Source organism: Salvelinus sp. IW2-2015, linkage group LG20 (genome assembly GCF_002910315.2).
Source record: "Salvelinus sp. IW2-2015 linkage group LG20, ASM291031v2, whole genome shotgun sequence".
NCBI classification, from domain to species: Eukaryota; Metazoa; Chordata; class Actinopteri; order Salmoniformes; family Salmonidae; genus Salvelinus; species Salvelinus sp. IW2-2015.
The window spans coordinates 61,642,786-61,668,407 of NC_036860.1; the positions used below are offsets into that span (position 1 = coordinate 61,642,786).

At 46.7% G+C, this 25,622-nt stretch overlaps 1 protein-coding gene across 1 annotated transcript in view; it reads right to left on the reverse strand.

The window, feature by feature from the left end:
* The window catches only part of epb41l4a (erythrocyte membrane protein band 4.1 like 4A), a 106,932-nt gene that overhangs the window by 71,885 nt on the left and 9,425 nt on the right, over positions 1–25,622 (reverse strand). The window contains exon 3 of the mRNA XM_024013445.2: positions 1,298–1,402. Coding sequence (XP_023869213.1) covers positions 1,298–1,402 — 105 coding nt within the window. The remainder of the gene's footprint in view (positions 1–1,297; positions 1,403–25,622) is intronic.

A 25,622-nucleotide genomic window follows, 5' to 3' on the forward strand; every position in this document is an offset into this window, starting at 1 on the left:
TAATTGGTTCAGAGTTTGTTTTGATATTTTAACCTGCGTGTCGTGATCGCGTTTGGTGTAGGGGGACAAAATACATTTATGCACGATAGCGCACGATGGTGCACGCGCGTAGCCGGTTTGGGTTCCGTGTAAGAATCCTCTCTTGTTCAGGGTGTGTGATAATTAAGCAATAAGGCCCGAGGGGGTGTGGTATATGGCCAATATACCACGGCTAAGGACTGTTCTTAAGCACGACACAATGCGGAGTGCCTGGTTACAGCCCTTAGCCGTGAGGTGCCTTATTGCTATTATAAACTGGTTACCAACGTAACTAGAGCAGTAAATACATGTTTTGTCATACCCGTGGTATACAGTCTGATATACCACAGCGGTCAGCCAATCAGCATTCAGGGCTCGAACCACCCAGTTTATAATAGTGCATAGTACATGTTAGGGCATAGGCTATATCCAACATGTCAAACAGACAGTGATGCTGGCGTTCCAACATTTTCAGTCTCCTTTCACTATTTTTCTTTCATCCTATGCTGGTCTGACGATAAATCAGGGCTTGGCCGACAGCCCCCTGAAGGCATTGCACAGGATACCGCCCATCCATGTGAGAGAGAGATGGGGACGTTGGGAGAGTATGTATGTGTCCTAAATGGCACWCTATTCCCATAATAGTGCACTCCTTTTGACCAGAACCATTCCCTATGTAGTGCACTACACAGGGAATAGGGTGCTATTTGGGACACAGTTATCATTATGTTATTTTATGGCTCTGTACTCTGACTAACTCTGAGTGTGTGTAGCCCTGGGGCCCTGCATGGGTTATTACTACTCCTCCCCAGCCCTACTCTACCCTATCATGGGCTGGGCCTGCGTGGGACGCTCTGTGATGGCACCTTCTGTAGGAATGACAGGACAGAGAATGACCCCCGGCCAATATTCACAGAGCTGTTGTTGTCTTTATAGGATAATAATGCTTACTATTTTCACTTTGACTGGGGCAAGCTGAAGCTACCATCTTCAGATATCTAAGCCAGACATCTGACTTGAGGCAAAATAACCTTTCTAATCTCACCAGACACTTTGATTAGTGTATATGAAGGAAGGAAATAATCGCTCCGGTGTGCCATTCATAATGTAATGTCATAAGCATGTCATAATGCATAAAGCCTTCCCTGGTCTACTGTGAGATTATCAGTGGTGTGCTGAGATACTGTCACTCACATGGACACACATTCATATACACATTCACTTATAAATGTATATATTATTTGTATAAATATGTTTATAGAAATCACTGGTGACTCACCGTCTGGTGGCTGCGGTCACAGTAGCGCAGCCCGAAGAAGTCTGTCTCTACCAGCTTCACATGGTCCAACACAAAGTCCAGCACCACCGAACCCTTAGTAGACTTCTGTGGAACACAAAGTGTTCTGGAACTCAGTGTCTGAGTCACAGGCAAACGTGTTCCCATGCAAAGACATCAAGTTGATGTCAGTGTTTTTACTTATGGAATATAAACTGGGTAGATTTCACATTATAGCTATTAATYCATTCTGAGGCAACAGGCAAAGTATTCTGAAATACCATGGTGGGCTTCTGTACTGACAGTCATGTTTTGAAGAATAAATAGCTTCAACAATATATGGCATATACAATATATGGCATATACAGTATAGCTCTTATTTTATTCTGAGGAGAGATAGTCTCTCTCTCGGTGTCTGGATTCAGAAATGGCATAAAGAGACTCTGTAAGAGAGTAGACCTATGTCTTCAGGGAAATATCAATTATATATAAATGATTACTTTGCTAAGCAATGAAAACTGCCTTCCACTGCAATTTACACGCCTCATGGTGCCTCTCATTACCATTTCTGAGGCTTACAAAAGCAATCTGCTAAAAGAAACAATATTAGGACTTTGATTTTAGTATGAACCAGACAAACTCTGGTTCCAGGAGTATTTCCAGAACACCTACACCACTGTTGCAAGATAATCACATCTATTTCTCCTTTGTAGGGTGAAGAAACATCGTTGACCGTATCTTATCTGTCAGCACTTCAGCCTTCTCTTGTAGATACAGCATCAATCCAGATGCATCCACTGACAATATAACTATTTATTCCGATGGAAAACCAATTATGGATCACACCAACAATCCACATTTGCCTCAGCGCGGACCACAACCCAACCAAACCTTCCTCTCTCTCACCTACATTTAAAATGTTTCTTTAGATTTATCCTGAGTGCTATCTGATTGGCTACATCGATGCCTGTAATGAAAGATGGGGCTTTACTCACAGCTAACATCATCTCATGGTGAGGCTGAAACACAAACACAGACCACACTCACATTCCAAAACAACCCAGGGATTCCTACCCTCCTCTCTTTCCTTTCCATCTGAATGTCAACACACACATGGATACATGCTCATTTCCCTGGTGTATGATGGAGAGATCGTATCAGGTGGATCATTGAAAGACCAGCGGTGTTTCTGCATTGGGTTTGTGTTCTTTAACAGGACACCAGCATCCGTCTTGGCTGGAGGACATCTCTCTCTTTACCTAATTATCTCTGTTTGCTCTTGACACAGAGAGGAGGAAACTGTGTGTGTGTGTGTGTGTGTGTGTGTGTGTGTGTGTTTCTCTCTGACTGCTCCTCTTAACCACAAAGCACATGTTTGATGAATCACAAGGTGTACACTGACAAAGTCAGTATGATTTATGCCATCAAAGCATGTGAACACAGACAAACAGACCACACTCAGCTGGCTAGAGACCAAATGTGACTTCTTAGAGCAGACTATCCCATCTTTCAGCAGTAGAACAATAAGCAGCAGTGTGGGACACCTAGTGAATTTATATGTTGTCTCATGACAACTTACACTCCTATTAAGAATTCAAGAAGACCAAGGATATCAAGTCTAAGAAGACCAAAGAACCACATAGGATGAGATGAGTGGGTCCAAGTTAATTCCTATGGCACCTAAAGTAGTGCACTTCCTCATGTTAATAGTTCATTACTTCCTCCTGTGTGATTCAGAGCTCATCTGCATGTTTTCATGATCTACTCCTATCTGCAGGTGCACTCCAAGGGAATCACAAGTGGGCTGCCTGTGTCTGACACAGGAGACAGGCTGTCTCTCTGTCTCTCTCTTCTTCTTCTCTCTCTCTCTCTCCCTCTCTCCCCTTTCTCTTAAGGTACTCTCTATCTCCCTCGCTCACCCTCTCTCCCTCTGCTGTTGTCTCATCTCTGATTAAACCACATGATGCATATGCCTGTCACCTACTAGACAGAAAGACAGCTGTTTCACAGTGGCTCTGTGATTCCTTCTCTCTGAGTCCCTGTGGGGATATCCTCTACACTTCCTCCCTCTGATACATCCTTACATCCCCACATCCTCACACCCTGCCATCCTCACGTCCTGACATCCTGACAACTTCACATCCTGACAACGTCACATCCTGACATCCCCACAACCTGACATCCTCACATCCTGACTTCCTCACATCCTGACATCCTGACAACCTCACATCCTGATACCCTGACATCCTCACATCCTGACATTCTGACAACCTCACATCCTGACTTCCTCACATCCTGACAACCTCACATCCCCACAACCTGACATCCCCACATCCTCACACCCTGACATCCTCACATCCTGACATCCCCACATCCTCACACCCTGACATTCCTCACATCCTGACAACCTCACATCCTGACATCCCCACATCCTGACAACCTCACATCCTGACATCCTCATGTCCTGACATCCTCACATCCTGACAACCTCACATCCTGACAACCTCACATCCTGACATCTTGACATCCTCAACCTCACATCCTGAAATCCTGACTTACCCACATCCTGACAACCTCACATCCTGAAATCCTGACTTCCTCACATCCTGATATCCTGACTTCCTCACATCCTGACAACCTCACATCCTGAAATCCTGACTTCCTGACATCCTGACATCCTGACAAACCTTTAACAATATCATAAACAAGCAGTGAAATTGAAACTCCAACATCATATAAACTCCAACATCATATAAACTCCTGAGTGGTTAATTACCACCTGTGAAGGCCTACTGTGTCTTTCCTGGTATTTACAGTTCTGCCAAGACTGAGTGACTGTAGTACAGTTCTGTTAATTATTCTCAAAGCATGAATACAACATTGTCTCATCGTGTCCTCCTTCCTTCCATCCCTCCTTCTGTCACATGGAATGACGCTGGAGAGACGAAGAAGGTACTGGGAGTAAAACATTTAATAAATAACGGACATGGAACGAGACAGTAACAGCGTCAGCAAACAGGTAACAAAAACAAAAGACAATTAATGCATCAGCAGGGAACAGAGCTGGGGAACTGACAAATGTAGGGGAGGAAATAAACAGATGAGTGAGTGAGTCCAGGTGAGTCCAATATTGCTGATGCGTGTGACGAGGGAAGGCAGGTGTGCTAATTGATGACAGGAGTGCGTGATGCAGGGCAGCCTGGCGCCCTCAAGCGCCAGGGGAGGGAAGAGCGGGAGCAGATGTGACAGTACACCCTCCCTCTTGGGGCGCCACCCGGCGTCCCACCTGGGCGAACCGGCTGAGACATGGGCGCTGGGCAAGCCGGTTGGGGCATGGGAGCCCAACGAACCGGCAGGAGCGTAAGAACCTGGCGAGCCGGCTGAGGCATGGGAACCTAACATCTGGCTGAGGCAAGACGCCTGTCGATCCCACTGCAGAGAGGGAGCCCGATGATCCGGTGGAGAGTGACGTGGGATGGGAAGCCGCCGAGCTAAACGAGGCAAGGAAACCTCTCGAGCCAGCCAGGGCGTAAAAGCCCGACGGGCTGGCTTAGGCACCCTCTGTTCCATCGGCGGCAGAATCCACCCTGACGTCACCAACAAAACAAAAAACAAACAAAAAAAACTCCTGGACCGGCTGGGCGAACAAGAACCAACGATCCGGCTGAGGCCCGACGTGGGATGGGCGCCATCCGATCCAACCGGGGAAAGGAAACCTCTTGAGCCAGCTAGGGTGTGGAAGCCCGACGAGCTGGCTAGGCACCCCCGGGTACATCGGTGGCGACCCAGAGCCGATGCCACCATACCAACCGGAACGCCAGTACTCCCCGATGCATCGTGTGTTGGCTGATGCATTCTGTCACATGGAATGACGCTGGAAAGAGTCAAAGCAGGTACGGGGAGTAAAACATTTAATAAATAACGGACATGGAACGAGACAGGAACAGCGTCAGCAAACAGGTAACAAAAACAAAAGACAATTAATGCATCAGCAGGGAACAGAGCTGGGGAACTGACAAATGTAGGGGAGGAAATAAACAGATGAGTGAGTGAGTCCAGGTGAGTCCAATATCGCTGATGCGCGTGACGAGGGAAGGCAGGTGTGCGTAATTGATGACAAGAGTGCGTGATGCAGGGCAGCCTGGCGCCCTCAAGCGCCAGGGGATGGAAGAGTGGGAGTAGACGTGACACCTTTCTTCATTCCTTCCTTCCTTCCATCCCTCATCCCTCATTCCTTCCTTCCTTGTTTTCATTTCAAAGACGCCACATGTCGATTTCACTTGTCTCTCCGCACCACATTTATCATGAGACATTATGAATACGGGTGCTGTGATTCGACATGACATGAGTTCTGTGATTATGACTGCTTTTGACAACCTTCTCCCAGCACAACTCTCTGCTACGGTGAATTATGAAGCAGAAGGAACAGCAGAGTAGCAACATTTCAAACCTACACTTATAATAATACAACATACTGAGTCTGATTACTTTGGATGAGAGTACACCTCAGTGTCTGTGTGAGAACAGTATCTCTAATGTACCCCATGTTGCTTATAGAGCATGCAGGATCGTGGCATGATCACAGCCACACATTTTTAGTGCTTATGCTCATTCACAGATTTACAATAACACACGCTAACATAGTTTTTGCACTCAGTTACCATTGCGTAGGGTTGCAAAGCTACCGTTAACTTACAAATATTACCGGAATCTTCTGTAGTTTTGGTAATTAACAGGTAATCTATGGCAATCTGTAGTAACTTTGATAATTTATAATTGAATAATACGTTTTAATAAATATTCCTATATCATATCTTTTTTTAAATATCTGTGTCCATGTTGTTCATGAGTTTCCAGTGGATAGACCATAATGGTTCAAGAGAAAATAGCTTAATTAATGAAAAAAACATCTAAGCAAGAATTTCATTATTTTAAATGAACTCTGCAACTCTTCAAACTATTGACATTTTTCACAACTGACACCAGCTTGGTGCCAAAACATTGACGACAAAGACATACTGACATAGTAAAATAAAGGTTGATTTAAAAAAAAAAGATAAAGAGTATTTCATGCTAAAGCCCTAATATCAGCCCTCACTGCATCTCAGTGCTAGAGGTGTCACTACAGACCCAGGTTCGATTCCAGGCTGTATCACAACTGGCCGTGATTAGGAGTCCCATAGGGAGGTGCACAATTGTCCCAGCGTCGTCCGGGTTTGGCCCGGTGTAYGCAGTCATTGTAAATAAGAATTTGTTCTTAACTGACTTGCCTAGTTAAATAAAGGTTKAATAAAAAATAAAACACCAATGGTATTGACTAAGTTGATAGTTTATATTTGGATAATGTTTCACAGCTTTGACATACTTTTTTGGGTTATCATATTATTTGATATATTTTACATGTGATAAGACCACACAGAGTGCCAGAAATAATTACAGACACCTGTGATAATCGGAATTACCCAAAAGGACCACTAGATGTCTAGTGATAGATTACATAAAATCCTTGAAAGTTACCAAAATTCTGTTAGTTTACTGGTCAACTTTGAAAGATTCCAGTACTAAACCCTCCCTTTGCAACCCTACTATTGCTTGAGTAGCTTTGAAGAAAAATGCATCCAACTCCTTTTCGGACTGGCCAGTCAAATAATTGAGATTGCTGCTGCTTTCTCTGTCCATGTGGACCCAAACGGAACAACCCACTGAGTGAGCTACACATTTATCATCCATTCTTACTGCAATGTTTTATCTTCGTTTGACATTTTACTTCCTGCTTTTTGACTTGTAACCTCTCTGACCGGTTTGGGAATCACATTGAAACATGCAACTCTGTTTTTCTGTGTTAGGCTAGACTAGGCAGCCCCCAGCTGTCAGCCCATATAAGGAGTCCAACTCCAGAATCACAAAGAATCTCATTTTTCTGTTTTAAGACCAATGACTGGAAATAAGGAAGTTAGTGAGTGGCTGTTACAACTTACAACATATCTTTCCATGAGGAACTTCTTAGTACATGGTCTCAGTGAATGTATGTTCACTACATGCTATGTACATGGTCTCAGTACAATATGTACGGTGTGTGTCAGTGGGTCTCAGCACTTGAACCAGGCAGGGAATCCATGCTACTATGTTACCGGTCACAGTGCCTCCCAGAGAAGAGGAACGGACATTACTGCAGAGCTCCTCCTGACTACAGTAACTAACAGTAACTGAAAACCATGACCCCCGGGCAGGAAAGAACTGAGGTGTGACTGACTATACTATGACATCATCCAGGGCCAACCGGACCAACACCCCCAGGGTCTGCAGAGGATCCAGGGCCAGGCAGCAGCTAGCACTGTCATGTTTCCCATAGGGGCCCTTCCCTACCAACCCTGCATCCCTCCCTACCAACCCTGCATCCTCCCTACAAACCCTGCATCCCTCCCTCGCCTCTTCCAAACCCTGCATCCCTCCCTCCCTTCCAACCCTGCATCCTCCCTCCTCTTCCAACCCTGCATCCCTCCCTCCCTTCCAACCCTGCACTCCCTCCTCCCTTCCCACCCTGCATCCCTCCCTCCCTCCCTTCCAACCCTGCATCCCTCCCTCCCTTCCACCCTGCATCCCTCCCTCCCTCCCTTCCAACCCTGCATCCTCCCTCCCTCCTCCCTAAAACCCTGCATCCCTCCCTCCCTCCCTCCACCCTGCATCCTCCCTCCCTCCCAACCCTGCATCCCTCCCTCCCTCCCTACCAACTCTCTCATTCACACTCCCTCCATCCCTTCCCTACCAATCCTGCATCCCTCCCTCCCTCCCTCCCTGCCTACAACTCTCCCATTCACACTCCCCTGTATCCCTCCCTCCCTCCCTACCAACCCTCCATCCCTCTCTCTCACTCCCTCACTCCTTCCCTACCAACCCTGCATCCCTCCCTCCCTCCCTACCAACCCTCCATCCCTCACTCCTTCCCTACCAACCCTGCATCCCTCCCTCCCTCCCTACCAATCCTGCATCCCTCCTCCCTCCCTCCCTACCAACCCTGCATCCCTCCCTCCCTCCCTACCAACCCTCCCCCTCCCTCCCTACCAACCCTGCATCCCTCCTCTCCCTACCAACCCTGCAGCCCTCCCTCCCTCCCTACAACTCCTCTCAATTCACAACTCCCCTCCATATCAACCCTCCCATAAATCCTCCGTAGCCTCCATCCCTCCCCTGCCATACCGTCTCCCTGCCTGCATTCCTCCTCTACTGATAAGGTAGCTCTGGTAGTCAGGGTGGGATTGCTAAAATAACAATCTTAGAAAAAAGGGTTCCAAAAGGGTCCCCAGCTGTCCCCATAGGAAAACCCTTTTTGGTTCCAGGTTGAACCATTTTGAGTTCCATGTAGAACCCTCTGTGGAAAGGGTTCTACATGGAGCCTAAAACGGTTCTACTTGGAACGAAAGGATTATCCAATGGGGACAGCCGAAAAACCCTTTTGGGTTCTAGATAGCACCTTTTTTTTCTAAGAGAGTAGACTAGTTTTGTTTTGGACAGAATCTTTGTCTCAGGGTTATCTTTGTATATTTGTATTTGTATTTATTATGGATCCCATTAGCTGCTGCCAAGGCAACAGCTACTCTTCCTGGGGTCCAGCAAAATTAAGGCAGTTTATACAATTTTAAATACATTACAATACATTCAGACTGTGTGCCCTCAGGCCCCTACTCCACCACTACCACATATTTACAGTACAAAATCCATTTGTACGTGTGTAATACTGCGTATGCTGTCGTGTGTGTATGTGCCTATGTTTGTGTTGCTTCACAGTCCCCGCTGTTCCATAAGGTGTTTTTTAATCTGTTTTTAAATCTAATTTCACTGCTTGCATGAGTTACATGATGTGGAATAGAGTTCCATGTAGTCTTGGCTCTATTTAGTACTGTGTGCCTTCCATAGTCTGTTCTGGACTTGGGGACCTTGAAGAGACCTCTTGTGGCATGTCTTTGAGGGTATGCATGGGTGTCCGAGCTGTGCGCCAGTAGTTCAAACAGACAACTCGGTGCATTCAACCTCTCATAAATACAAGATGACATTAAAAGATCATCTTCTGTCATTTATTTATTTCCCTACTAACAAAGATCCAGCACCCAACCGTTTTTGAAGTATAACCTGAGTGCAGCACATTGTCTATTATTCTGTCCAGTTATGTCATTTAGATTTACATAAATATGAGGGGGAGGGGCTTTTAACCAGATTTAAAGCTACAGGGAGGACACAAGCAATTACCAGTGTCATTTAACAGATCATTCTCAATCCAGAAATCATTAGTTATATTGTGGTGTGTGTGTGTGTCTGTCAAACATTACAGACGGAGACAAAGAAGTATTGCAGGTGCCCCCATGACCTTCTGGGTAATGGAGTCCAATCAATGAGACAAATGGGCCACTTACACACACGCGCATGCACGCACAAACACACACAGTGTGCCTGAATGAAGGTTACACCCTAGGGAGACAGAGAGAGAGAGAGAGAGATAAATTCTACAACCACCTAAAAGGAAGCGATTCCCAAACCTTCCATAACAAAGCCATCACCTACAGAGAGATGAACCTGGAGAAGAGTCCCCTAAGCAAGCTGGTCCTAGGGCTCTGTTCACAAACACAAACCACAGAGCCCCAGGACAACAGCACAATTAGACCCAACCAAATCATGAGAAAACAAAAAGATAATTACTTGACACATTGGAAAGAATTAACAAACAGGCAAACTAGAAATGCTATTTGGCCCTAAACAGAGAGTAACACAGTGGCAGAATACCTGACCACTGTGACTGACCCAAACTTAAGGAAAGCTTTGACTATGTACAGACTCAGTGAGCATAGCTTTGCTATTGAGAAAGGCCGCCGTAGGCAGACATGGCTCTTAAGAGAAGACAGGCATGTGCTCACTGCCCACAAAATGAGGTGGAAACTGAGCTGCACTTCCTAATCCTGCCCAATGTATGACCATATAGAGAGACATATTTCCCACAGATTACACAGATCACACAGAATTTGAAAACAAATCCATTTTGATAAACTCCCATATCTACTGGGAGAAATTCCACAGTGTGCCATCACAGCAGCAAGATTTGTGACCTGTTGCCAAGAAAAGGGAACCAGTGAAGAACAAACACCATTGACCCATGTAAATACAACCATATTTATGCTTATTTATTTTAACTTGTGTGCTTTAACCATTTGTACATTGTTCAACACTGTATATATATAATTATAACATTTGTAATGTTTTTATTGTTTTGAAACTTCTGTATGTGTAATGTTTATGTTAATTTGTATTGTTTATTTCACTTTTGTATAATATCTACCTCACTTGCTTTGGGCAATGTAACACATGTTTCCCATGCCATAAAGCCCCTTGAAGAAGAGAGAGAGAGAGAGAGAGAGGAGAGAGAGAGGAGAGAGAGTGAGAGAGAGAGAGAGAGAGAGAGAGAGAGAGAGAGAGAGAGAGAGAGAGAGAGAGAGAGAGAGAGAGAGAGAGGAGAGAGAGAGAGAGAGAGAGAGAGAAGAGAGAGAGAGAGAGAGAGGAGAGAGAGAGAGAGAGAGAGAGAGGGCGAGAGAGAGAGAGAAAAGAGCAGACAGAAGACAGACAGACAGACAGACAGACAGACAGACAGACAGACAAGACAGAAGAGACAGACAGACAGACACAGAGAGAGACAGACAGACAAGAACAGACACAGGACCCCAAGGAAAAGAACAGACAGAGAGACAGACAGACACAGAGAGAGACACAGACAGACACGAGAGAGACACAGACAGACAGACACAGAGAGAGACACAGACAGACACGAGAGACGACAACACAGAGAGAGACAAGACAGACAGAGAGAGCACAAGACAGAGAGAGAAGAGACGACGACAGAGAGAGAGACAGACGAGAACAGAGAGAGAGAACAGACAGACAGAGAGAAGAGACAGAAGACGACAAGAGAGACAGACAGACAGAGAGACAACAGAGAGAGACGAGAGAGAGACGAGAGACACAGAGAGAGACACAGAGAGAGCACGAGAGAGAGAGAGAGACACAAGAGAGAGAGAGACACAAGAGAGAGAGAGCCAGCAGAGAGAGACACCAGAGAGAAGGAGACACAGAGAGAGAGAGACCACGAGAGAGGGCACAGAGAGAGAGACACACAGAGAGAGACACACAGAGAGAGACACACAGAGAGAGACACACAGAGAGAGACACACAGAGAGAGACACACAGAGAGAGACACAGAGGAAGGCTAAATATTGTTGAGGCTGTGTTTCAGATCAGGCCCATCAACAGAACACAGAATGATGGATTAGTCTCATTAAGTCTTTAAATGGCAGCACAAATATACTAATCATACTATACACCTGTCATATTAATGTTCAACTGGTATCTATTAAGACCATGGACAGGGGTATGATATAACTTGAAGCCCTTCAGAGGAGGAGGAAGTATTATATTAACAGGGTGAGAATTTTGTGTGTGTATATATATGTGTGTGCGCGTACGTGCATTTCAAGTTCAGTTTTTATTGTTACGTGCACTAGTACAGTGAAATGCCGTTCTTGCTCTTTCCCAACAATGCAGTAATCAATATCAGTACTACTATAATATTAAGTCAAGTAGAACAAAAACAGAAGAGAAATAGAAATAAGAAGAACATGAGAAAGTAAGTAAGCTTTATACAGGGTCAGTTCCAGGGTCAGTGCCAATATCATATTTAAAATGTGCAGGGATAATGGAGTGGTAGGGGTAGATATCTATAGAGGTAAGGTGACTAGGCATCAGGATATATGATAAACAGAAGTAGCAGCAGAGTATATTATAATTGTATGTGATTGTGTGTGCGTGCATGTGTGTAAAGTCAGTACGAATGTGTGTGCGTGCATGTGTGTGTCAGCAAACAAAGTGTGTGTGTATGTGAGGTGTGTGTAGAATGTGCATAAAGTGTGTGTGTTGAAGTGTCACTGTGAGTGTGTGTATGTGTGTGTGTGTGCATAGAGACAGTGCAAAAAAAACAAAAAAACTTGAAGGGTCAGTGCCAATAGTCCATGTAGCCATTTTGTTAGCTATTTAGCAGTCTTATTGCTTGGGGATAGAAGCTGTTGGTGTCAGACTTGTAGCTCCGGTACCGCTAGCAGTGCGTAAGCAGAGAGAACAGTCTATGGCTTGGGTGGCTGGAGTCTTTAACAATTTTCCGGGCCTTCCTTTCACACTGCCTGATATAGAGGTCCTGGATGGCAGGGAGCTCGGCCCCGGTGATGTACTGGGCTGTCTGCACCACCCTCTGTAGCGCCATGCGATCGAGGGCGGTGCAGTTGCCATACCAAGCAGTGATGCAGCCAGTCAAGATGCTCTCAATGGTGCAGCTGTAGAACTTTCTGTGAACAATGAGTCGAGACTTCTACTGCGCTAGTCAGCACACTTTTTGCTGTTGATGAAGAGGCAAACCCCTCCCCCTCTCGCTCTCCCTGACTCCAATGTCCTGTCTGCTTGGTGAATGGAGAATTCATCGAGTTGGATAGCCATGGGGGGTATCTTGTTCTAAAAGCCATGTTTCAGAAAAGTGGAGAATATTGCAGTTATGAGTGCTACTGGTTATGGCAGTGCATATGGGGGGGGGGGGTTAGATGAGGGCCACTGAATCCTTTCAGTCCAGGCACATCAACTCCATGGGGAGGGAGGGGTATAGGGAGGTCGTGAGCAGATGTTCCCTTTTCCCACTGGGACCTCCACAGAGCCTCTGTAGGACAGAATATTTGAGCGGTCAAAATCCCGCTCATGGCTCATGGAGCGGTGCTTGCTTCCTTTCCAACCACTCCAACCCCTCTGCGCTCACAGCAACAAACAAACAAAAAACTGTGGCTCCAAATTTGCGCCCTTCATTAAAATCCCAATTTAACCAACGCCCATCTATTTTTGTGACTACCTGGACCTACCATTTAGTTTTGAAGTATTGAAACCAAACAGTATGATTTGAAAGAAAAGTATTTTAATAGACATGAAAAGGTGAATGTAAAAAATMCACATAATTTCAAATAGGCTACATGTCATATTAAACAGCATGTAAACACTCTAATAGGTCAGGAGCCAGACAGGGAGCCTACGAAGGAATGAAAATGTATTATTTGAACTATATTATTTCAATTATTTCAAGGTTATAGCCTACAAAGAAATACATTGTGAAGCATTTGCGAGTGCGACACAATAGGCTGGAAAGGACATAAAACGCTCAGCATTTAATTAAACATTTTGTTGCATTAAATCATTATAGGCTGTTTCTTACTTATTCTATTATCTATACAATAGGCCTGGCATATTTTCTATAGGTAGGCCTAAAGGTTTTTAGGCAAAATAGCCCAATAAAAATGGAAAGCTCTTTGAAAGTGGGAATATGCCAGGCCTATTGGGCGAAAATCAATTATGGCCTTTTGTGTAGATAATAAAACAAAAATGAACAAAACTTTTAAAAGATCTGATTTTTAGTTTATAAATAAAGTTTCTACAATGACACACTTTGTTATCTACCCACCTCGTTCCTTTCTTTTAGCATGTGCATGTAGTAAGTACACCATCATGCTTTCGGGATACGTGTCTTTTCAGATTCCACAATGATTCTTTAGTTGTGGACACCACATCACCACACTCCCTCTCTTGCGCTTGGTCCTAATCTTTGTAAGTCACCTTGATTTTGCACCTGTGTGTTTTATCAGTTTCTTTATGAAAATATTTAGTGAACTCCATGACAGTAGCTAAAGCAAGGGGCTATAGCAGCACACAAGTAGACTACAAATGCATGCTGGGCCAGGCATGCCRTGAGCTCGTGAAGTGAGCACTACTGGAGTGAAATTGGAGCGGCGAGAGGGCCGATGCTCCAGCCTTAGGGAATCTCGCTCTGTCTTCCAGTAAAATTGGGCACGCTCCTCGCTCCGCACCTCGCTCCGCTCTGCTCACATACTCTGCTGTAGAACCACTTTCCCTCTCAATTCCCTGTTACTGAGAGGAGTGTGCTCACTGCTCTGGGTGGTGGAAGAGAGAGAGAGAGAGCATATGGGTCTGTTAAAGCAAAACATATTGCTTAGCTAGAAGGGTGTCTCCATCTCTACCCCTATAGCTGGCAGGGTGTCCCTGTCTCTACCCCTATAGCTGACAGGGTGTCTCCTCTCTACCCCTATAGCTGGCAGGGTGTCCCTGTCTCTACCCCTATAGCTGACAGGGTGTCTCCTCTCTACCCCTATAGCTGGCAGGGTGTCTCCTCTCTACCCCTATAGCTGGCAGGCTGTCTCCTCTCGACCCCTATAGCTGGCAGGCTGTCTCCTCTCTACCCCTATAGCTGGCAGGCTGTCTCCTATCCACCCCTATAGCTGGCAGGGTGTCTCCTATCCACCCCTATAGCTGGCAGGGTGTCTCCTCTCCACCCCTATAGCTGGCAGTGTGTCTCTGTCTCTACTCCAGGGACTGGAGCATGGTGGACAGCAACAGACTACTTACTCAACCATGTAAACATGTTTCATTGGCAGGGTGTCTCCTGTCTAGCTTTAGCTCTGGGACTGGAACAGTGGCCTACTGCCTGTAACTGCCTTGAAGCCACACAGTTAGTAGTTCCTCCTCCTCCTCCTCCTTCCTAGTTCCTATTCCTGTCTAGTTGCCATTGGAAACCCTCCAGTTGCCCATAGAGATCCTATTAAAATCGAATTCCTAATTCTATGCCTGTGCCATTCCATCGGTCAGATGCCAGAGCAGACCCGTCTCCATTGCCATGGCTACCCTGCAGTAAACACAAGCCGTTGTTGCCGTGGTATGAGTTGGTCACAGATTATACTGGTTTCTAGGTTCGGCATGTTTCTGTGAGACTGTTAAAGATATTACCAAAATACGTTTAGACAACAGCTTTGTGTGTTTTGTATGTTTGGGTCCAAGGTTCCGTTGTTTGTTAGGCTAGACGGTGTCTCTCTTTGTAACAGTCGAGTGGGTTTGTTTGTATATAAATTACTATGCTACTCTTTGGTTGTCTTCAATATGCACACGGGCCGGATTTCAATAGCTTTCTCTGATCTCTCAGTTTATCCTTCCCTTATCATTAACGGCCAAGAAAACCAAGGTAACCTGCCAAAATGACCATCGCCCCGTAGCACTCCCATCTGTAGCCATAAAATGCTTTGAAATTCTGGTCATGGCTCACATTAACACCATCATCCCAGACACCTTGGACCCACTCCAATTCGCATACGGCCCAACAGATCCACAGATGACGCAATCTCTATTGCACTCCACACTGCCCTCACCCACCTGGACAAAAGGAACACCTATGTGAGAATGCTATTCATTGACTACAGCTCAGCGTTCAACACCATAGTCCCCTCTGGGCTCATCACTAAGCTAAGGACCCAGGGACTAAACACCTCCCTCTACAACTCGATCCTGGTCTTCCTGACGGGCCGCCCACAGGTGGTAAGGGTAGGGAACAACACATCTGCCACCCTGATCCTCAACACAAGGGCCCCTCAGGGGTGCATGCTCAGTCCCCTTCTGTACTCCCTGTTCACCCATGAATGCATGGCCAGGCACGACTGCAACACCATCATTCATTTTGCCGACGACACAACAGTGGTAGGCCTGATCACCGACAACGATGAGACAGCCTATAGGGGGAGTGTGGTGTGTGGTGCCAGGATAACGACCTCTCTCAGTCCTACCACCGTCGTGTGATCAGCAAACTCAATGATGGTGTTGGAGTCATGTGTGGCCACACAGTCGTGAATAAACAGAGAGTGCAGGAGGGATCCACGTGGCAGATGTGTTGTTCACTACCCTCACTGCGTTGGGACGGCCTGTCAGGAAGTCCAGGATTCAGTTGCAGAGAGAGGTGTTCAGTCCCTAGGTCCTGAGGTTGGTGATGAGCTTGGAGGGGACCATTGTGTTGAATGCTGACCTGTAGTCAATGAATTTTTTTTTTAGGTATTCCTTTTATACATAGGTATTCCTTTGATCTAGGTGGGTGAGGGCAGTGTGGTGTTAGGCGTGTATGTGGGAGGTGAAGTCAAGTGCAGGAGAGCGGATTATAGTAAACAGGTGCACTTTAATACCGGTCAACAACGACAGCACATAAAACATACTAGTGCCAAAAACACGGTCTATAACAAAAGTGCAGCGCCTGACAAATATCCACGTAACAATAAACAATTACACACAAAGACATGATGAGGAACAGAGGACTAAATACATGTAGATTGATTGGGGAATGAAAACCAGGTGTGTATGGAACAAGACAAAACAAATGGACATATGAGAAATGGAGCGGCGATGGATAGAAAGCCGGTGACGTCGATCGCCGAACGCCGCCCGAACAAGGAGAGGAGCCGACTTCGGCGGAAGTCGTGACAGTAACCCCCCCCCCCCATTGACGCGCGGCTCCAGCGGCGCGCCGACACCGGCCTCGGGGACGACCCGGAGGGCAAGGCACAGGGCGATCCGGCCGGCGACGGTGAAACTCCCGCAGTAGTCCGGTGTCCAAAACATCCGCAACCGGGACCCAACACCTCTCCTCCGGACCGTACCCCTCCCACTCCACGAGGTACTGAAGGCCCGACGCCACYAATCCAGGATGGAACGAACGGAGTACGCCGGGGCCCCCTCGATGTCCAAAGGGGGTGGACCGCCCGCACTTCAGATTCCTGGAGCAGACCAGCCACCACCGGCCTGAGGAGAGACACATGGAACGAGGGGTTAAWACGATAATCAGAGGGAAGCTGTAATCTGTAACACACCTCGTTCACCCTCCTCAGGACTTTGAAGGGCCCCACAAACCGCGGACCCAGCTTCCGGCAGGGCAGGCGGAGGGGCAGGATTCGGGTTGAGAGCCAGACCCGGTCTCACTGCGGTGACGGTCCGCGCTGGTTTTCTGGCGAAGCGCGGCTCGCTGGAGGTGAACATGGGCGGCCTCCCATGTCTCCTCCGRGTGCCTGAACCAGTCATCCACCGCAGGAGCCTCAGTCTGACTCTGATGCCACGGCGCCAGAACCGGCTGGTACCCCAATACGCACTGAAAGGGGGAGAGGTTAGTGGTGGAGTGAGGAAGCGAGTTCTGTGCCATCTCGGCCCAGGGCAAAAACGCGGCCCACTCCCCCGGCCGGTCCTGGCAATATGACCGCAGAAACCTGCCCACATCCTGGTTGACTCTCTCTACCTGCCCGTTACTCTCAGGGTGAAAACCCGAGGTAAGGCTGATCGAGACCCCCAGACGTTACATGAACGCCTTCCAGACTCTCGACGTGAACTGGGGACCCCGATCAGACACTATATCCTCAGGTACCCCGTAGTGCCGGAAGACGTGAGTAAACAGGGCTTCCGCAGTCTGTAGGGCCGTAGGAAGACCGGGCAGAGGGAGGAGACGACAGGACTTAGAGAAACGATCCACAACGACCAGGATCGTAGTGTTTCCATGTGAAAGAGGTAGATCAGTTAAAAAATCCACAGACAGGTGTGACCAAGGTCGTTGTGGAACGGGTAAGGGGTGTAGCTTACCTCTGGGCAGGTGTGTCGGAGCCTTACACTGGGCACACACCGAGCAGGAGGAAACAAAGATCCTCACGTCCTTAGCCAAGGTGGGCCACCAGTACTTCCTAGTCAGACAGCGCACCATCCGACTGATCCCCGGATGACCAGAGGAGGGTGACGTGTGGGCCCAATAGATCAACTGGTCACGGACAGCAGACGAAACGTACATACGCCCAAACGGACACTGGAGGGGAGCGGGCTCTGTACGCAATGCCGGCTCAATGTCCGTAACCAGCTCCCACGTGACCGGCGCTACCAGGCAAGAGGCCGGGAGTATGGGAGTCTGATCCATGGGCCGCTCCTCTGTGTCATACAGCCGGGACAGTGCGTTTGCCTTCGTATTCTGGGAACCTGGTCGGTAGGACAGGGTAAACACAAAACGGGTAAAGAACATGGCCCACCTTGCCTGACGAGGACTCAGTCTCCTCGCTGCCCAGATGTACTCCAGGTTGCGGTGGTCAGTCCAGATGAGGAAAGGGTGTTTAGCCCCCTCAAGCCAATGTCTCCACGCCTTCAACGCTTTAACCACAGCCAACAGCTCCCGGTCTCCCACATCATAGTTACGCTCCGCTGGGCTGAGCTTCTTAGAGAAGAAAGCACAGGGGCGGAGTTTTGGTGGCGTACCCGAGCGCTGTGAGAGCACGGCTCCTATCCCAGCCTCGGACGCGTCCACCTCCACTATGAATGCAAAGAGGGATCCGGATGGGCCAGCACGGGAGCCGAAGTAAACAGAGCTCTTAGCTGCCCAAAAGCCTTGTCCGCCTCAGCCGACCACTGCAACCTTACGGGACCCCCCTTCAGCAGTGAGGTAATGGGCGCAGCAACCTGGCCAAAACCCCGGATAAATCTCCGGTAGTAATTGGCAAACCCTAAAAATCGCTGCACCTCCTTTACCGTGGTGGGAGTCGGCCAATTACGCACGGCTGCAATGAGGTCACTCTCCATCTCCACCCCAGATGTGGAAATGCGATACCCTAGGAAGGAGACGGCCTGCTGAAAGAACAGGCATTTCTCAGCCTTGACGTACAGGTCATGCTCCAAAAGTCGTCCAAGTACCCTGCGTAATAAGGACACATGCTCATTGATATACACCACTACACCCTGCCCGTGCAGGTCCCTGAAAATCTCGTCTACAAAGGATTGGAAAACTGATGGAGCATTCATCAACCCGTACGGCATGACTAAGTACTCATAATGCCCTGAGGTGGTACTAAACGCTCTCTTCCACTCATCTCCCTCCCGGATACGCACCATCTTATACGAGATCCAGTTTTGTGAAGAGGCGCGCCCCATGCATTGACTCAATCGCCGTGGCGATAAGAGGTAGCGGGTAACTGTACCTCACCGTGATTTGATTGAGACCTCTAAAGTCAATGCACGGGCGCAGACCTCCATCCTTCTTCTTCACGAAAAAGAAACTCGAGGAGGCGGGTGAAGTGGAGGACCGAGGGATTCAGAGACATATGTCTCCATAGCCACCGTCTCCGCTTGCGACAGGGGATACACGTGACTCCTGGGAAGCGCAGCTTCTGCCAGGAGATTTATCGCACAATCCCCCTGTCGATGAGGTGGTAATTGAGTCGCCTTCTTTTTACAGAAGGCACGAGCCAAATCTGCATATTCTGGGGGGATGTGCATGGTGGAGACCTGGTCTGGACTTTCCACCGTCATAGCACCAACGGAAACCCCTACACACCTCCCCGAGCACTCTCGTGGCCACCCCGTAAGAGCCCTTTGTTGCCAGGAAATATTGGGGTTATGATGAGCTAACCAGGGAAGGCCTAGTACCACGGGAAACGCAGGACAGTCAACGATGAAGAGACTGGTTTTCTCCTCGTGACCCCCCTGCGTCTCCATGGCCAGGGAGATGGTGGCTTCCCTGATTAGCCCGGACCCTAATGGTCGACTATCCAGAGCGTGAACTGGGAAAGGTCTAACTACAGGAATAATGGGGATCCCTAAACTAAGGGCTAACGATCTGTCAATAAAAGGTTATCCAACCAGATGGACAAATCCACCAGTTGGTCATAGGAGATGGTGGCATCCCTGCAGGCCAGCTCACATCGGACGTCCTCGCGCAGGCTGCACCGATAGTGGTCGATGAGGGCCCTGTCGTTCCAGCCTGCTCCGGCGGCCAAGGTCCGGAATTCCAGGGTGAATTCCTGGGCGCTCCTCGTACACTGCCTCAAATGGAAGAGTCGTTCTCCCGCCGCTCTCCCTTCGGGCGGATGATCGAAGACGGCCCGGAAGCGACGGGTGAACTCCTCGAAGTGGTCCAACACCGCGTCATCTTCTCCCCACACGGCGTTTGCCCAATCCAGAGCTCTCCCTGAGAGGCATGAGACGAGGGCAGACACTCTCTCCCTTCCCGAGGGAGCTGGGTGCACAGTGGCCCTTATCCTTATCCTGAGTTCACAGATTACGCAATCTCTATTGCACTCCACTGTCACGACTTCCACCGAAGTCGGCTCCTCTCCTTGTTTGGGCGGCGTTCAGCGATCGACGTCACCGGCTTTCTAGCCATCGCCGCTCCATTTCTCATATGTCCGTTTGTTTTGTCTTGTTCCATACACACCTGGTTTTCATTCCCCAATCAATCTACATGTATTTAGTCCTCTGTTCCTCATCATGTCTTTGTGTGTAATTGTTTATTGTTACGTGGATATTTGTCAGGCGCTGCACTTTTGTTGCACAGTGGCCAGGTAAAGGTCCAGTTGTAATAGGAAGCCCTGGCACTGTGTGGCCGTCCTATCATACTCCCTGGGAAGGGAGAGACGTATCCCACTGGGACTGGCTCCGGATGGGACGGATAGAGGCAACCCCGGTTGTACTGGTCGAGGCACTAGAGAGACTTCCTGTCTCTCCCAGTGGTCCATAGTCTGGACAACGAGATCCATCATGGCACAAAGATGATGTAACATGGCCGAATGTTCCTGGACGCGCTCCTCGACTGCTCTAACCGGGGTACCTGCTCCTGCTGACTCCATAGTTGGGTGTGTAATTCTGTTAGGCGTGTTTGTGGGAGGCGAAGTTAAGTGCAGGAGAGCGGATTATAGTAAACAGGGGCACTTTAATACCGGTCAACAACGACAGCACATAAAACATACTAGTGCCAAAAACACGGTCTATAACAAAAGTGCAGCGCCTTACAAATATCCACGAGATTGCGTAATCTGTGAACTCAGGGTAAGGATAAGGGAAGGATAAACTGAGAGATCAGAGAATAGCTATTCAAATCCGGCCTGGGTGCATATTGAAGACAACCAAAGAGTAGCATAGTAATTTATACACAAACAAACTCAATTGACTGTTACAAAGAGAGACACCGTCTAGCCTAAAGAACAACAGAATCTTGGACCCAAACATATGGAACACAACGCTATACACACTCGCAAATTACACAACAACAAGCAGAGGTTTGTGATCACAAGCCACATACATTCACCAAAGCCAAGCGAGATAACTAAAATATCTGCCTACTGACTGCAGAGTAAAAAGCAAAGCACATATTCTGTTTAAGGTTCAGGGGTGATCCATAATGTTCCGGAACGGAACCATTATTTTAAAAGCATGGGAACTGGTTAATAACTATATTTTACGTACGGGGCATTTTTTTCCAATCCCACAAAAAAAAAGGGCCTCTACAAAGCCCTCTCTGTCACTCAGAAACTTATTCCAGTGCCTACCAGCCAGCTGGAAATCTTTACCTGTGTGTGTTTAAGCTACCTGCCCCTCCCCCTCTGAAGCATAGGCTACTGTACTGACGTTACAAGAGTGATTAAGAAATTAGGGAGAGGGATTTTTTATTAGAGAAGAATGGATCAACTTTTTCAATGCTAGTTAAGGATATAGCTATCACGTTTCACGTTGGATTTATTAACTTATAAAAGGTAAAATGTGTTTTATTTGAATTCTGGTGCCGCTCTGCACACACAAACTTTTTAACTAGCAGTCCAACTTTAAACCAACTCTTGGGAGTTCAAAGACATAAATTCCTTCATAGAAGACACCCCTCTGTAGGTATAATTCTGTGGGCCTAATTCAGATAATGCAGCAATAACAAGATGCCCAGCGCTTCAAGGCAAGCCTCCTCCTCCAAATTTTCTGTGGCATCTTGTGCCCTACACCTGTCTGTCCAATGGATTTAAACAACTATAGCTTGCCCACTCCATAGCAAGCTGCTCTATCCACACTGATTGGAGAAGTAATTTAATGTTGAGCTAAATGTTAAAAATAATAACAATAATTCAGAGGTTTAAAAAAAGAACACAATGGAAAGTTATATAAAACGGTACTTTTTTTCAGAACTTTATTTTGCTGGTCAGAACAGTGAAACGGAACGGGAAAAATGGTTTGGTTCAGAACGAAACGATTGGAATATCATTTTGGTTCCAACCCCTGATAAGGAATGACCTTGGCTCGCTGAGATTTTCAAATGTTCCAAACACCACACACACACCCCACACACACACACACACACACACACACACAACACACACACACCACACACCAACACACACACACACACACAACACACACACACACACACACACACACACACACCAACACACATTGTGCCATATCTAAATGCTGAGTCCTGCCTGGTCACCAAGGAGACTAAAGTCAAAGATAAAACTAGAGCAGAGGAAAACACAACATAATGGAGTTATTAATGGATATAGGCTACATTATGAAGATGATAACGACTACTCTAATCACCAGGCAAAGATAGTAAGCTAAATACATGATAACAACTGTGACATTACCATTGTATGATCTGGGGAATACGTATGTGTTAAGAAGTTAAATTGATAATTGAGATGCTTTATAGTAATTAGTATGTATGTGAATAGACATTACATGGCACAGTAGGACAGATAAGGAGACTGTTTAGCTCCAAAAACATCTCAGATGTGAGTACTTGGATCTGAAGCAACAAACATGAGACCTCACAGCCAGACTGTAATGAAAGTTTTATCTGCAACCCTACAGGCAGAGAGAGAGAGAGAGAGATAGATAAAGAGACCGAGAGAGGGGGGGAGAACGAGAGCGAGAGACTGAGCTATCTGACTGGGATGAAGTCTGCAGTGCAGAGGTTTAAAAATTTGATTTTCAAACAACAGTAATAATTCATGTTGAAAGTTCTTAAATAATGTTTCTGACACTAGTATTGCTTGTCGTTTTAATATCACATTCTGAAATGTAAATCAGGTGAAAAATTAGGCAACTCTCAGTGCTCCCATTTGTAATACAGAGTATCTCAATCTCTGCCTAAGGAGAAAGAAAGCACTTGGCAGCAAGTGGCCAGTGTTGATGAAATCAGCAGAGTTGGGTTAGAGCACAGTGTCGATGACTTCAGCAGAGTTTGGGTTAGGAGCACAGTGTTGATGGTTATTCAGCAGAGTTGGGTTAGAGCACAGTGTGATGACTTCAGCAGAGTTGGGTTAGAGCACAGGTTGATGACTTCAGCAGAGTTGGGTTAGAGCACAGATAGTTGTATGATGTCAGAGAGTTGGGTTAGAGCACAGTGTCGATGACTTCAGCAGAGTTGGGTTAGAGCAAGTGTGATGACTTCAGCAGAGTTGGGTTAGAGCACGATGTGTTGATGACTTCAGCAGAGTTGGGTTAGAGCACAGTGTTGATGACTTCAAGTGGGGTTAGAGCACAGTGTTGATGATTCAGCAGAGTTGGGTTAGAGACAGTGTTGATGACATAGCAGAGTGGGTTAGAGCACAGTTGATGACTTCACAGAGTTGGTTAGAGCATCATTTTTCCTGTCAGTTGTGACCATAGGGATAGAGCACTCTTTTCTTGCCAGAAATTAGCATATGTCAGAGAGCTTGTGATGATTAAACTAAAGATGCAAGCGTGTGTGTGTGTGTGTGTGGTGTGTGTGTGTGTGTGTGTTGTTGGTGTGTGTGGTGTGTGTGTGTGTGTGTGTGTGTGTGTGTGTGTGTGTGTGTGTGTGTGTGTGTGTGAGCGAGAGTTTGAACGGTATTTGCTGATCCATGCCTAAAAGGACAAGTGGTGCAGAAAACAACTTTAACAAGCCTCATCTACATCCTCCTATTTTGCAAATTCACAAATAACACATTAAATACTTCTCAAAAAACCCAAGGCTATAGTTCAATCAGAATGGAATTCCATTGTAAAATTGAGTTAAAACCCTGTCATGTGTAGGTGTTTAAAGAAGGTATGTGAATGACAACAATTTAATCTGATTTAATCCCGAGCTGTCAGAAGAGAGATTACACTGCTCAGGGTGACTAAAGACAGGCAGCCATGCAGAGTTTATCGCACTGTTCTTCTCCAGTCCCCCTGAAATCCCACTAAATCTTCCCTCTCTCTTTCTCCCCTCAGCTCATACCCTCCTGTTTGGCGGATTGAGCAAGGACGTGCTCATTCACACCTCAGTACTTCTGGTTCTCCCCACTACAGCTCCCCTCCCCTGCCCTGTCGCTATCTGTTGCTCACACTTGTTTATCGACTGGTAACATATCAGGGTGAGAGATCAGATTACACCACTGTCTGCAGGTATCTGCTACTTAAAAATTTGAATTTGTATTTACCGCAATCACAATTTAGCACAGCGTGCCGTTTATTCTCCTGTTATAATGAGAAAGGAATGGTTTGCGATTGTGACAAGCAAGCCTTGCAAATCAAAAACTCAATTTAGTTTTCTTTGTCTCCTTTCAAAAATAGATATATCAGAGGGCTTGTGATAATTAAACTAAAGATACATGCGAATGTGTGTTTGCATGTGTGTGTTTGTATGTGTGAGTGTGGGCGCGCACACACAGATCTAATCATCCAGGGCCCAGAATCTACCATCGTTCATTATCCCTTTATACCTGTGCCGACAGCAGTTGAAGGTAAGTAGACACTGCGGCTGTTGCTAAGTAGTTATCATATATAACACCGCCACACACTGTCAACCTCAAAGACTAACCTGGAAAGCTGTACCCTCACCCTGGCTTTTGAACATTCACATTCTTGAAATCTGTCTTCAAAGACTCCATTGAATGTTGTTGGGGGGGTTTTCCACGCCAACCGCTTAACATAATCTGATTATGTGGGTGGTTTTTAATCAGGCGTATTGCCTACAATGGGTCATCTCAAATCTGAGAGGACAACAGTGAGAGTATCCTACTGAATCAATAAACAGATCACTTTCATTTATTAGATCCACACTTACATGCCAGTCCCAGAGATGAGAATCTGAGCATCCCAAATTAGTCTATAATTGCTCCCTGCGCCATTAGCAGGAACATGTTAGTAAATAATTCACACCAGAGGCTGTGAGTGTGTGTGTGTTTAGTAACACCAGCATTAGGAGCTAATATGTGGATCAATACTCAGTCCCAATTACACAATGAGCTGCTACCTGGTCTGCCTGACCAACAGGTAGATACAGTATGAGGCAGGACAGGTTCTTTAAGAGAACTCAGGCTAATATACTGCTATAAAGTTTAATGTTCTCTCCTGGGACTTATGTCCTCTCTCCCTTACAGACACACAGTGTTTGATCTTGTCACAAACATACAGTGGGGAGAACAAGTATTTGATACACTGCCGATTTTGCAGGTTTTCCTACTTACAAAGCATGTAGAGGTCTGTAATTTTTATCATAGGTACACTTCAACTGTGAGAGACGGAATCTAAAACAAAAATCCAGAAAATCACATTGTATGATTTTTAAGTAATTAATTTGCATTTTATTGCATGACATAAGTATTTGATACATCAGAAAAGCAGATCTTAATATTTGGTACAGAAA